The 14,067-nt window shown below is 47.8% G+C and overlaps 1 protein-coding gene across 7 annotated transcripts in view; it reads right to left on the reverse strand.

The window, feature by feature from the left end:
- Positions 1-14,067, reverse strand: part of plekhh3 (pleckstrin homology, MyTH4 and FERM domain containing H3) — a 71,788-nt gene that overhangs the window by 10,217 nt on the left and 47,504 nt on the right. For 5 of the 7 annotated variants that reach the window (XM_052038456.1, XM_052038459.1, XM_052038458.1 and 2 more), the window contains exon 11: positions 8,805-9,260. In XM_052038456.1, coding sequence (XP_051894416.1) covers positions 8,805-9,260 — 456 coding nt within the window. The remainder of the gene's footprint in view (positions 1-8,804; positions 9,261-14,067) is intronic. The other 2 variants (XM_052038461.1, XM_052038457.1) reach the window with 1 other exon arrangement.

A 14,067-nucleotide genomic window follows, 5' to 3' on the forward strand; every position in this document is an offset into this window, starting at 1 on the left:
ATTTCAATGCAAGAGTCTGACTGGTAAGATGGATGAACTGATGATCACAGAGGACTACGATATTGTAGCTATCACGGACACATGGTTGAAGGTTGGGCAGGACTGGCATCTCAATGTTCCAGGGTATAGAATCTTCAGGTGTGATAGAGAAGGATGTAGAGGAGGAGGTAGCATTGCAATCATGATTAGAGAGACCATCATTGCAGTAAAGAGGGAAGATATCCTGGAAGCCTCTTCAAATGAGGTCTTATGGGTAGAGAAAACTAGAGGGGTGATTACTTTGTTGAGGTTATACGACAGCTTCCCAACAGTAAGTGGGAGACGGAGGAGCAGAGACATGGGCAAATCACTGGTTATCTTTTGAATTAACTAGCTGCTACCCTATTCCATAACTCCTCAGCATCTCTGTAACTAATTTTCCTATCCTGAAAGATATTTCAAAAATTTATGGGAGAATTTGCGTCGTCAGATTTGTGTAAATCAGGTATTTTGTAATCTGGGGAGCCCCTGTACATTAATGACTTGGTTGTTCATGTAGGAGGTATGATTAGTAAGTTTGCAGATGAGGGTGTCATTTATTGCATCCGGTCTCCCAGCATGGCCTCCTGCATCAGTGAGGCCTGACGCAGAATGGGTGACCACTTCAACGAGCACCTTTGGTCCGTCCACCGCCACAGCCAGGATCTCCCAGTGACCAGCCATTTTAATTCCACTTCCCATTCCCACACTGACATGTCTATCCATGGCCTCCTCTACCGCCATGATGAGGCCAGGCGCAGGTTGGAAGAACAACTCCTCATATTCCACCTCGGTTGTCTCCAACTTGACGGCATTAACATTGATTTCTCTAACTTCCAGTAACCCCTGTTTTCTCCCCCCCCCCCCTTTGTCTTCCCTCATTCCTATGGCCCTCTCACCTTTTCTCTTTCCCCTCCCCACCCTCACAACTTCCTCATCATGTCCCTCTCATTCCCCACCCCTTTATTCTATGATCTATTGTCGTCTCCTACCGGATTCCTTCTTCAGCCCTTTGCCTCTTCCACCTATCACCTCCCAGCTTCTCACATAACTCCCTTTCATACCCTCTCGCCTGGACTCACCTATCACCTGCCAGCTTGTGCTCCTCCCCCTCCCCCTACCTTTTTATTCTAGCTTCTTCCTTTCCAGTCCTGATGAAGGATCTCAACCCAAAACGTCGACTGTTCATTTCCCTCCATAGATGCTGCCTGACCTGCTGAGTTCTTCCAGCACTTTCTGTGTGTTGCTACAGAAACATTGGTGGTGTTGTGATGGATATTGAGAAGACAGTACGTAGACATTGGTCAACAGGAAACTTGGCAGGGCAATGGCAGATGGAAATTAATTTTGATAAGTGTGAAGTGATGGATTTTGGGAGGTCAAATAAAGGTAGAGTACACACAATGAGTGGTAGGACCCTTGGGAGTATTGAGGAACAGAGGAACTTTGGTGCATGTCCAAAGACACCGGCACAGCTAGATCAGGTAAAGAAGGCATGCGGGATGCCGGCCCTCATTAGCTGGGGTGTAGAATGTAAGAGCAGAGAGACTGTGATAGAGATTTATAAAACATTGGTAAGGCCACAGCTGGAATATTGTGTCCAGTTTTGGTCACCACAGTATAGAAAGGTCGTAATTACTCTGGAGAGTGTGCAGAGGAAATTCACCAGGGTGTTGCCTGGGATGGAGTGCCTCAGTTGTGAGGAGAGGCTGAAGTTGTTTATTTTGGAGTGGAGGAGACTGATAGAGATGTACAACATTGAGGGGCAGAGACAGGGTTGACAGTAATAAGCCGTAGCAAAGGTATCTATAATCAGAGGGTACAGGTTTAAGGTAAGGAGCAAGAGGTTTAGAGGGGATAGAAGAATATTTTTTTCACTCAGAGGATGGTTGGAGTTTGGAACAAACTCAAGCTTGAGAAGGAACACTTAGAAAGCAGTGACCATAACACGATAGAATTCACCCTGCAGTTTGAGAGAAAGAGAAGCTGAAATCAGATGCCTATCATCCCTCTCACCTGGATCCACCTATCATCTGCCAGCTCTTGCTCCACCCTTCCTTCCACCTTTTTATACTATCTCCCCTCTATCTTTCAGCCCAGATGAAGTGACTCCACCCGAAACATCGACCGTCCATTTCCCTATTTGGATGCCGCCCGACCCACTGAGTTCCTCCAGCACCTTGTGTGTTGTTCAAGATGCTCAGTAATATTGACTATGCTTGTATGGCCAAATTTAATAAACTTCATAGAACATTGAACATGGAACAGTACAGCACAGGAACAGGCCCTTCAGCCCACGATGTCTGCACTGAACACAATGTCAAATTAAACTAAATCTCTTCTGCCTGTGCGTGATCCATATCCCTCCATCCCCTGCATATTCATGTGTCTAACAGCCTCTTAAACGTCACTATCGTATCTACTTACACCGCTACCGCTGGTAGCACGTTCCAGGCACCCACCACTGTATGTAAAAAAAACTTGCCCCGTACACCTCCTTTTAAACTTTTCCCCTCTCACCTTAAATGCATGTCCTCTAGTACTTGACATTTCCACCCTGGGAAAAAGATTCTGTCTACCCTATCTATGCCTCTCATAATTTTATAAACTTCGATCAGGTCTCCCCTCAGCCTCTGATGTTACAGAGTAAACAACCCAAGTTTGTTCAACCGCTCCTTATAGCTCATACCCTCTAATTCAGGCAGCATCCTGGCGAACCTCTTCTGGACCCTCTCCAAAGCCTCCACATCCTTCCTGTAATGAGGCAACCAAAACTGCACACAGTACTCCAAGTGCGGCTTAACCAAAGTTTTATATAGCTGAAAATGACTTCCTTACTTCAAAAAAATAGTTAATTAAAGCACTTGGTGTGCATTTCTAAAATGGTTATGTTAACCCTACACTGTCTGATCAGTGAACATACTTATATTGCAGGGCAGTGTTATCGTTTGTTTGCACTCCTGTGAAATGCGGTTTGGCACTTTGGTTACATAGGGGGTGTCCTACAAATAAAAGGAGTTGTTAATTGAAGTAGTATTGTGTTAAAGGTAGATAAAGACATTATAATTTGTACAGATTTCTGAAGATTTTTGGTTTCACTGAGACTTGGAAGGTAGTTTTACAGCCTCATATGTTGCTAAATAGTTGCACAAGCAAACAGTTGGGGTAAAGGTAAGTTTTTCAGACTGGAAAGATGTTGAATTCCACAGCAGGAAAGAAATAAAAGCAGGTTCAGGCCATTTGGTACATTCAGTGAGACTTTCCTGCCATGTCCCCATGGCTTGGTTCCTATAATATCCAGCATTGATTGAAGTCTACCTTTAATATCATCAGTGACAGCCTCCACAGTTATCTTGGGTGAGGGATTCCAAAGCAGCAGCATTCTTTGACCTGGTGCCTGATCCCTAGCTCTGACAACCCAGTCTAATCCTTTGGGCCAGTTTCCCATGTGGGATCTTGTCAAAGGCTTTACTGAAGTCCATGTAGACTACATTAACCTCACCGTCCTCATCAATACCTTTTGTTACCTCTGGAAAAAAATCAAAGTTGTCAGATATGGTCTCCCCCTCATAGCCATGCCGACTATATTTGCTTAACCCCTGCCTTTTTAATTGTAGATTAATCTTGATCCTGAGAATTTTTTTCCAATAATTTCCCTACCACTGACATTAGACACAGACCTGAAAGTACCTGGCTAATCCCTGCTGGCCCATCCGTGAATAAAGGTATCATATTTGTTGTCCTCCAGTCATGTAGCACCTCACCAGTGGCCAACAAAGATTTAAAAATCTCTTGAGCCCCTCCATCTCCTCCCTAACCTCCCATAGCAGCCTGGAAAACATCTTATTAGGCACCCGGGGATTTATCCACCTTTAAGGCCACTAAGACATCTAATACCTCATTTTTTAATGCTAACAGGTTCTAGAATTTCACTGGCCTCTCCATGAATTCTTCGATTTCCTCTTAGTGAATACTGATGAGAAATACTCATTAAGACTTCACCTACGTCCTCTGAATCCACGCACAGATTGCCATTTTGGTCCCTTATGGGCTCTATTCTTTCCCTAGTTACCCTCTTGCCCTTACAATGCTTTGGAATTTTCATTAATCTCATCTACCAGTGACATTTTATGGCCCTTTTTGCTCTCCTACATTCTTTAAGTACCCATCTACACTTTGAGTGCTCCTCAAAGACCTCCTCTGTTCTCTATATCTAGCATAAACTTGCATTTTTTTTATCCAGCCCTTGCTATCCCTCAGCATCCAGGGTTGCTTGGTCTGAAGGAACTCAGCAGGCCAGGTAGCATCCATGGAGAAAAGTAGGCGGTCAATGTCTCGGGTCAGGACCCTTCTTCTGGACTGAAGATTGGAAAAGGGGAAGCCCAATATATAGGAGGGAAAAGCAGAGCAGTGATAGGTGGACAAAAGAGGGGAGGCAGGGTGGGCACAAGGTGGTGATGGGTAGATGCAGGTAAGAGGTAGTGATAGGCAGGTGTGGGGGAGGAGGGTATTGGTATTGGTTTATTATTGTCACCTGTACCGAGGTACAGTGAAAAGCTTGTCTTACAAACCAATCGTACAGGTCAATTCATTACACAGTGCAGTTACGTTGAGTTAGCACAGAGTGCATTGATGTAGTACAGGTAAAAACAATAACAGTACAGAGTAAAGTGTCACAGCTACAGAGAAAATGCAGTGCAATAAGGTGCAAGGTCACAACAAGGTAGACCGTGAGGTCATAGTCCATCTCACTGTATAAGGGAACCGTTCAATAGTCTTATCACAGTGGGGTAGAAGCTGTCCTTAAGTCTGGTGGTTCGTGTCCTCAGGCACCTATATCTCCTACCTGATGGAAGAGGAGAGAATAGAGAATGTCCCGGGTGGGTGGGGTCTTTGATTATGCTGGCTGCTTCACCAAGACAATGAGAGGTAAAGACAGAGTCCAAGGAGGGGAGGCTGGTGTCCGTGATGTGCTGGGAGAGCAGATCCACTGGAGGATGGGTCAAAAGTAAGAAGAGAGGGGGAAAAAGGGCAAGGAAAGGGAAGAAGAGAAGAAGCATGGTGGGGGCGGGGGGGGGGGAGGGGGTGGTGTGGGGATTACCTAAAGTGGGAGAATTCAATGTTCATGCTGTTAGGCTGCAAGGTTCCAAGACAGAAAATGAGGTGCTGTTCCTCCGGTTTGCGCTTGGAATTCTCCTGGCAGTGGAGGAGGCCGAGGACTGACATGTCAGTGATAGTGTGGGAGGGGGAGTTGAAGTGACTGGCAATGGGAAGATGCAGGTCGTGGTTACGGACAGAGTGCAGGTGTCCTGCGAAACGGTCACCTAGTCTGTGATCTTCTTGCGGATTTTGGGGAGGAGATATTAAATGGGCGGAAGATAGAAATTATCTCCTCCCCAAAATCCCCAAGAAGGACTGTCCCGGCAGACCTATTGTCTCCGCATACTCTTGCCCCATGGAGCTTGTATCCTCATCTTTGGACACTATCCTGTCCCCCTGGTCCAATCCCTTCCCACCTACTTCCGTGACACATCAGACGCTCTCCAACTCTTCCGTAGCTTTAAATTCTCCGGCACACACAACCTCATCTTCACCATGGACATCTAGTCCCTATATACTTCCATTCCCCATCGTGATGGCCTCACCGCCCTCCGCTTCTTTCTTGACCAGAGACAGAAACAGTCCCCTTCCGCTAACACTCTCCTCCGCCTGGCTAAACTTGTCCTCACCCTAAACAATTTCAATTTCAATTCCTCTCACTTTCTACAGCCCAAGGGCATAGCTATGGGCACTCGCGTGGGCCCCATCTATGCCTGCCTTTTCATTGGCTACATTGAACAGTCTCCGTTCCAAGCCTACTCTGGCACCATTCCTCAACTCCTTCTCCGCTATACTGACGACTGCATTGGTGCCACCTCTTGCACCCGTGCGGAAATCGACAGTTTCATAAATTTCGCCACTAATTTTCACCAGCAATTCACTTGGACTATCTCTGACACCTCTCTCTCTCCTTCCTCTATTTTCCATCTCCATCTCAGGAGATTCTTTATCCACCAACATCTTCTACAAACCCACTGATGCCCACAGCTACCTTAATTACAGCTCCTCCCACCCTGTCTCTTGCAAGGACATGATCCCTTTTTCTCAATTTCTCCACCTCTGCCACATCTGCTCCCATGATGAGGCTCTCCACATCAGAGATGTCCAACTTCTTTTCTGTGGTTGAGAGAGCTTGCACTTGTATCTCTGCCATTTCCCGCACCTCCGCTCTCACCCCCACCCCTCCCAGACCCAACAGGGACAGGGTCCCCCTTGTCCTCACATTTCATCCCACCAGCCTATGTATCCAACACGTCATTCTCTGCCACTTCTGCCATCTCCAACGGGACTCCACTACCAAGCATATCCTCCCCTCCCCTCCCCACCCCTTTCTGACTTTCACAGGGATCGGTCTCTCTGCCACTCCCTAGTTCACTCCTCCCTCCCCCCCACCTATCCTGGTCCCACCGGGAACTTTCCACTGCCACCGCCATAGGTGCAACACCTGCCCCTACACCACCTCCATCACCTCCATCCAGGGACCCAAACAGTCCTTTCAGGTGAGACAGAGATTCACCTGCACCTTAATATCATCTACTGCATTCAGTGCTCAAAATGTGGCCTCCTCTACATTGGTGAGACCAAACGCAGACTAGGTGACCATTTCGCAGAACACCTGCGCTCTGTCCCTAACCACGATCTGCATCTCCCCATTGCCAGTGACTTCAACTCCCCCTCCCACACTGTCACAGATATGTCAGTCCTCGGCTTCCTCCACTGCCAGGAGAATTCCAAGCATAAACTGGAGGAACAGCACCTCATTTTCCATCTTGGAACCTTGCAGCCTAACGGCATGAACATTGAATTCTCCCACTTTAGGTAATCCCCATCCCCTTCCCCACAACCCCCCCACCCCACCATGCTTCTCTTCTACCCTTTCCTAGCCTTTTTGTCTCTCTCTTGTTACCTTTGACCCATCCGCCAGTGGATCTGCTCTCCCCTGCTGTGCTGGAGGACTGAAGAGTAGCTCATGTTGTTCTGTTGTTTAAAAAAGGCTCTAAAAGTAAACCAGGTAATTACAGGCCGGTGAGCCTGACAACAGTAGTAGGTAAATTATTGGAAGGTGTTCCGAGAGATTGGATATACAAGTATTGGACAACCAAGGGCTGATTAAGGATAGTCAGCATGGCTTTGTGCATGGTAGATTGTGTTTAACAAATCTTGTAGAGTTTTTCGAAGAGGTTACCAAGAAAGCAGGTGAAGGAAAGGCTGTGGATGTTGTCTACATGGACTTTAGTAAGGCCTTTGACAAGGTCCCACATGGGAGGTTAGTTCGGAAGGTTCAGATTCTAGGTATCCATGGAGAGGTTGTAAACTGGATTTGAAACTGGCTGTGCGGGAAAAGACAGAGAGTGGTAGTGGATGATTGTTTCTCAGACTGGAGGCCTGTGACTAGTGGTGTGCCTCAGGGATCTGTGCTGGGACCATTGTTGTTTGTTGTCTATATCAATGATCTAGATGATAATGTGGTAAATTGGATCAGCAAGTTTGCTGATGACACTAAGATTGGAGGCGTAGTGGACAGCAAGAAAGGCTTTCAAAGCTTGCAGAGGGATCTGGACCAAATGGAAGAATGGGCCAGAAAATGGCAGATGGAATTTAATGCAGACAAGTGTGAGGTGTTGCATTTTGGAAGGACAAATCAAGGTAGGACATACACAGTAAATGGTAGGGCACTGAGGAGTGCAGAGAAACAAAGGGGTCTGAGAGTTCAGATACATAATGCCCTGAAAGTGGCATCACAGGTAGACAGGGTTGTAAAGAAGGCTTTTGGCATCCTGGCATTCATAAATCAAAGTATTGAGTATAGGAGTTGGGATGTTATGGTGAGGTTGTATAAGACATTGGTGAGGACAAATTTGGAATATTGTGTGCAGTTCTGGTCGCCAAACTACAGGAAGGATATCAGTAAGATTGAAAGAGTGCAGAAGAAATTTACTAGAATGTTGCCAGGTCTTCAGGAGTTGAGTTACAGGGAAAGATTGAACAGGTTAGGACTTTATTCCTTGGAGTGCAGAAGAATGAGGGGAGATTTGATAGAGGTTTATAAAATTATGAGGGGTTTAGATGGAGTAAGTGGGAGTAGGCTCTTTCCACTTTAGATTAGGAGAGATAAGTACGAGAGGACATGGCTTTAGGGTGAAAGGGGAAAGGTTTAGGGGGAACATTAGGGGGAACTTCTCACAGAGTGGTCGGAGTATGGAATGGGCTGCCATTTGACGTGGTAAATGCGGGCTCACTCTTAAGCTTTAAGAATAAATTAGATAGGTACGTGGACGGGAGAGGTCTGGAGGGTTATGGACTGGGTGCAGGTCAATGGGACTAGCGGAATAAAGTTTTGGCACAGACTAGAAGGGCCAAATGGCCTTTTTTCTGTGCTGTAGTGTTCTATGGTTCTATAGTTCCTCCCCCGCACCTGCCTATCGCTATCTCTTACCTGTATCTACCTAACACCACCTTGTGCCCACCCCGCCTCCCCTCTTCTGTCCACCTATCACTGCTCTGCTTTTCCCTCCTAGATATTGGGCTTCCCCTTTTCCTATCTTCAGTCCTGAAGAAGGGTCCTGACCCGGAATGTTGACCACTTTCTTTTCTCCATGGATGCTGCCTGGCCTGCTGAGTTCCTTGAGAATCAATGTTAGTGTTTCAGACCAATGATCTGTTACCAGAATTATCAATTAACTTACCGTAAATACCTGCACTTCAAACAGTGTGGCTCCATATCCTCCCCATTCCTTCAGGACGTTGAGGTATGTTGTCATTGCCTCCACTTGGCTCATGCCCTGAAGCCGTTTCCACTGTTCAGTGATGGTGGACATTGAGGCTGCTGTCTCTTCTTTGAGCTGCACTTTCAGCAGCTGCTCCTCCTCCAGTCTTTGTTTGTGACACGTGTTTCCCCAGAGGCTCCTTGCCAATGTTCCTGGCAGCAAGTGACTCCGCCCCTTCTTATTTGTGGAAGGCAATAGCTTCACTGACTGCTTGAGTCTTGTGTGGAGAGCACACACAGGAAACAGTTCTTGAAGTTTGGGCAGCGGCACATGGGTGGTGAAATCCTGAAATATAAACTGTAACCTCAGGGCGGCCAGAGTGTGCAGCGTTTCCTCGGGGGCAGGGAGCCAGCCTTTCATCACCATCTCATGGGCCTGGGTCAAAAACAGAGCAATTCTCCAACATTGGATAAAATTACCAGTAATTCAGTATGCCTTAAGTAAAGTGTGTGGTTCTCCTGGGCAGTGGCAATCTCAAGCATACTTTTTCAGGAAGAGAAAACCTGTCCCTTTATGGGATCTGCCTACTCCCACAGAAAGGAGTTACTCATGGAACATAGAATAGTACAGCACAATACAGGCCCTTTGGCCCACAATGTTGTGCCGAACTTTAAACCTCGCCTAAGACTATCTAACCCCTTCCTCCCACATATCCCTCTATTTTATCTTCTTCCATATGCTTATATAGCAATCTCTTGAATTTGACCAATGTACCTGCCTCCACCACCGCCCCAGGCAGCACACTCCATGCCCCAACCATTCTCCGGGTTGAACTTCCTTGAACTTCCTGAATCTCCCTTGAACTTCCCACCCATTACTTTAAAGCCATATTTTTTAAAGCCATGCCCACTTGTATTGAGCATTGGTGCCCTGGAAAAGAGGCGCTGGCTGTCCACTACATCTATTCCTCTTAATATTTTGTACACCTCTATCATGTCTCCTCTCATCCTTCTTGTCTCCAAAGAGTAAAGCCCTAGCTCTTCATAATGCATACTCTCTAAACCAGGCAACATCCTGGTAAATCTCCTCTGCACCCTTTCCAACGCTTCCACATCCTTCTTATAATGAGGCAACAAGAACTGGACACAGTACTCCAAGTGTGGTCTAACCAGAGTTTTATAGAGCTGCATCATTACCTGGTGGCTCTTAAACTCGATCCCTCAACTTATGAAAGCTAACACCCCATAAGCTTTCTTAACTACCCTATCCACTTGTGAGGCAACTTTCAGGGATCTGTGGATATGGACCCCCAGATCCCTCTGCTCTTCCACACTCCCCAGAATCCTGCCATTAACTTTGTACTCTGCCTTGGAGTTTGTCCTTCCAAAGTGTACTGCCTCACACTTCTCTGGATTGAACTCCATCTGCCACTTCTCAGCCCAACTCTGCATCCTGTCAAAGTCCCTCTGCAATCTTCGACAATCCTCTACACTATCCACAACACCACCAACCTTTGTGTCATCTGCAAACTTCCCAACCCACCCTTCTACCCCCTCATCCAAGTCATTAATAAATATCACGAAAAGTAGAGGTCCCAGAACTGATCCTAGTGGGACACCACTAGTCACAGCCCTCCAATCTGAATGCACTCCCTCCACCACAACCTTCTGCTTTCTACAGGCAAGCCAATTCAGCTTCCACATGGCCAAGCTTCCCTTGATCCCATGCCCTCTGACCTTCTGAAGAAGCCTTGTGGAACCTTGTCAAGTGCCTTACTGAAATCCATGTAGACCACATCTACTGCACTACCCTCATCAATCTGTCTGGTCAGCTCCTCAAAGAATACTATCAGGTTTGTGAGACATGATCTGCCCTTCACAAAGCTATGCTGGCTGTTCCTGATCAGACCATGATTCTCCAAATGACCATAGATCCTATCTCTAAGAATCCTTTCCAACAGCTTGCCCACCACAGACATAAGGCTTGCTGGTCTATAATTCCCTGGACTATCCCTACTAGCTTTCTTGAATAAGGGGACAACATTTGCCACCCTCCAATCCTCCAGTACCATTCCAGTGGACAATGAGGACTCAAAGATCCTAGCCAAAGGCTCATCAATCTCCTCCCTCGCCACGCGGAGCAGCGTTTTGAATATTCCATCAGGCCCCAGGGAATTATCTGTCCTAATATTTTCTAAAAGATCCAACACATCCTCTCTCTTCATATCAACATGCTCTAGAACAGTACCCTTACTAACACTGTCCTCAGTGTCATCAAGGCCCCTCTCCTTGGTGAATACTGACAAGAAGTATTCATTCAGGACCTCACCCACTTCCACAGCTTCCAGGCACATCTTTGTCTGTAATCGGTCCTACCTCTACTCTCGTCATCCTTCTGCTCTTCACATGTGAAAAATGCCTTGGGGTTTTCCTTAACCCTACTCACCAAGACCTTTTCATGTCCCCTTCTTGCTCTCCTCAACCCCTTCTTGTTCCTTCCTTGCTACTCTATATTCCTCAAGAGACCTATCTGATCCTTGCTGCCTACACCTTATGTATGCTGCCTTCTTCCTCCTAACTAGATGTTCCACCTCTCTTGTCACCCATGGTTCCTTCACCCTGCCATTCCTTCTCTGCCTCATCGGGACAAATTTATCCCTAACATCCTGCAAGAGATCCCTGAACAACGACCACATCTCCATAGTACATTTCCCTTCAAAAATGTCATCCCAATTCACACTCGCAAGTTCTAGCCTTATAACTTCATAATTTTCCCTTCCCCAATTAAATATTTACCTGTCCTCTTTGCTCCTATCCTTGTCCATGACAATGCTAAAGGTTAGGGAGCGGTGGTCACTGTCTCCCAAATGCTCACCCACTGAGAGATCTGTCACCTGACCCGGTTCATTACCTAATACTAGATCTAATATGGCATTCCCTCTCGTCGGCCTGTCAACATACTGTGACAGGAATCTGTCCTGGACACACTTAACAAACTCTGCCCCATCTAAACCTTTGGTACTAAGCAGGTGCCAATCAATATTTGGGAAGTTGAAGTCTCCCATGATAACAACCCTGTTATTATTGCACCTTTCCAAAATCTGCCTCCCGATCTGCTCCTCAGTCTCCTTGCTGCTACCAAGGGGGCCTATAGAATACTCCCAGTAGAGTAACTGCTCCTTTCTTGTTCTTAACTTCCACCCATACTGACTCTAGCGAGGATCCTGCTACATTATCCACCCTTTCTGTAGCTGTAATAGTATCCCTGACCAGTAACGCCACCCCTCCTCCTCTTCCTCCCCCCCCCCCCCCATCCCTTTTAAAACACTGAAATCCAGGAATATTCAGTATCCATTCCTGCCCTGGTGACAACCAAGTCTCTGCAAGAGCCACAATATCATAGTTCCATGTATTTATCCAAGCTCTCAGTTCATCACCCTTATTCCTGATAGTTCTTGCATTTAAGTAAATGCACTTTAGCCCATCCACCTTACTACTTTTATACCCTATACTCAGCTTCTCCTTCCTCAAAGCCTCTCTATATGTTAGATCTGGCTTTACTCCATGCACTTCTTCCACTGACCTATCCCTCCGGTTCCCATCCCCCTCGCAAACTAGTTTAAGCCCTCCCGAACCACACTAGCAAACCTGCTTACAAGGACATTGGTCCCCCTCAAGTTCGGGTGTAACCCATCCAATCTTGGTCCCACCTTCCCCAGAAGAGATCCCAATGATCCAAAAATCTAAAACCTTGCCCCCTGCACCAACTCCTCAGCCACACATTCATCTGCCATCTCCTCCTATTCTTACCTTCACTGTCATGTCGCACTGGCAGCAATCCTGACATTGCTACCCTTGAGGTCCTATTCTTCAGCCTTCTGCCTGGCTCCCTAAACTCACTTTTCAGGACCTCATCCCTCTTTCTACCTATGTCGTTGGTACCAACATGTACCACAACTTCTGGCTGCTTTCCCTCCCACACAAGAATGCTGTGGACCTGATCAGATACATCCTGGACCCTGGCACCTGGGAGGCAACATACCATCTGGGATTCTTGCTCATGTCCACAGAACCTCCTGTCTCATGAGTTACTCATGAGTGTTCACACTGAACTGTATGGTCAGCACATCTGTTTCAGGCTGACATTGAGGACCAGGGTCAGGCATGTTTCTCAGCATGAATGTATATCACCAGGGAGATATGGGGAGGAAGCGGGGAAGCGGTGATGAGACCAAGATTGGAAGGAGCTGGTGGGGCTAACTGGTAACCTCCTGCTCCTGTTCCTTATTGTTTGTTGTAGTATAGGGGAAGCAGTGGTCAGATGGGGATAGGTATTGTGGTGCATTGGCTACAACTCCAGAATTAAATAATATAACAATTATTTTGGATTTTTAAGTAAAAATAAGAAAACATTGGCAAGAAACTGGATTCACCTCAGGTGCAGTTCAGGACCTCCCTGACAAGCATCACAAAAGTGTTGCAAGTAGGAGTGCAGCAACACAGATTGTGTCCCAGAGAAACAAGGGACTGTAGATGCTGGAATCTCGATGAAGCAGAGATCACAGAGGTGGAGCAGTGAGACGGACTCACGAAGCTTCCGTCAAAGAGGAAGAAAATGTGACCCACTCTGGCCCAGGGAGTGGGGGGAGGGAAGGGAGGGAGTGAGGGGAGAGGGATGAGGGGAGGGAGGGGAGAGGGGGAGAGGAGTGAGGGGAGAGGGGCGGAGGGGAGGGAGTGAGGGGAGAGTGGAGGGAGGGGAGGGGAGAGGAGAAAGGGGGAGGAGAGGGAGTGAGGGGAGAGGGGGTGGGGCGGGGAGGGGAGGGAGGGAGGGTGAGCGGGGAAGGAGGGAGTGAGGGCGAGGGGAGGGGGTGAAGGGGAGGACGGAGTGAGGGGAGGGGAGGGGGTGGGTGAGGAGAAAGGGGGAGGAGGGAGTGAGGGGAGAGGGTGTGGGGAGGAGAGGGGAGGGAGTGGGGGTGAGCGGGGAGGGAGGGAGTGAGGGCGAGGGGGGAGGGGAGGGGGAGGGAGTGGAGAAAGGGGAGGGGGAGGGAGTGGAGAAAGGGGAGGAGGGAGTGAGGGGAGAGGGTGTGGGGAGTGGAGGGAGTGAGGGAGGGGAGAGGGGGAAGGGGAGGGGAATGAGTGTGGGGAGAGCAGGGAGCAGGGAGCGAGGGGAGGGAGTGAGGGGAGGGGAGGGAGTGGGGGTGAGCGGGGAGGGAGGGAGTGAGGGCGAGGGGGGAGGGAGGGAG

Source organism: Pristis pectinata, chromosome 25 (genome assembly GCF_009764475.1).
Source record: "Pristis pectinata isolate sPriPec2 chromosome 25, sPriPec2.1.pri, whole genome shotgun sequence".
NCBI classification, from domain to species: domain Eukaryota; kingdom Metazoa; phylum Chordata; class Chondrichthyes; order Rhinopristiformes; family Pristidae; genus Pristis; species Pristis pectinata.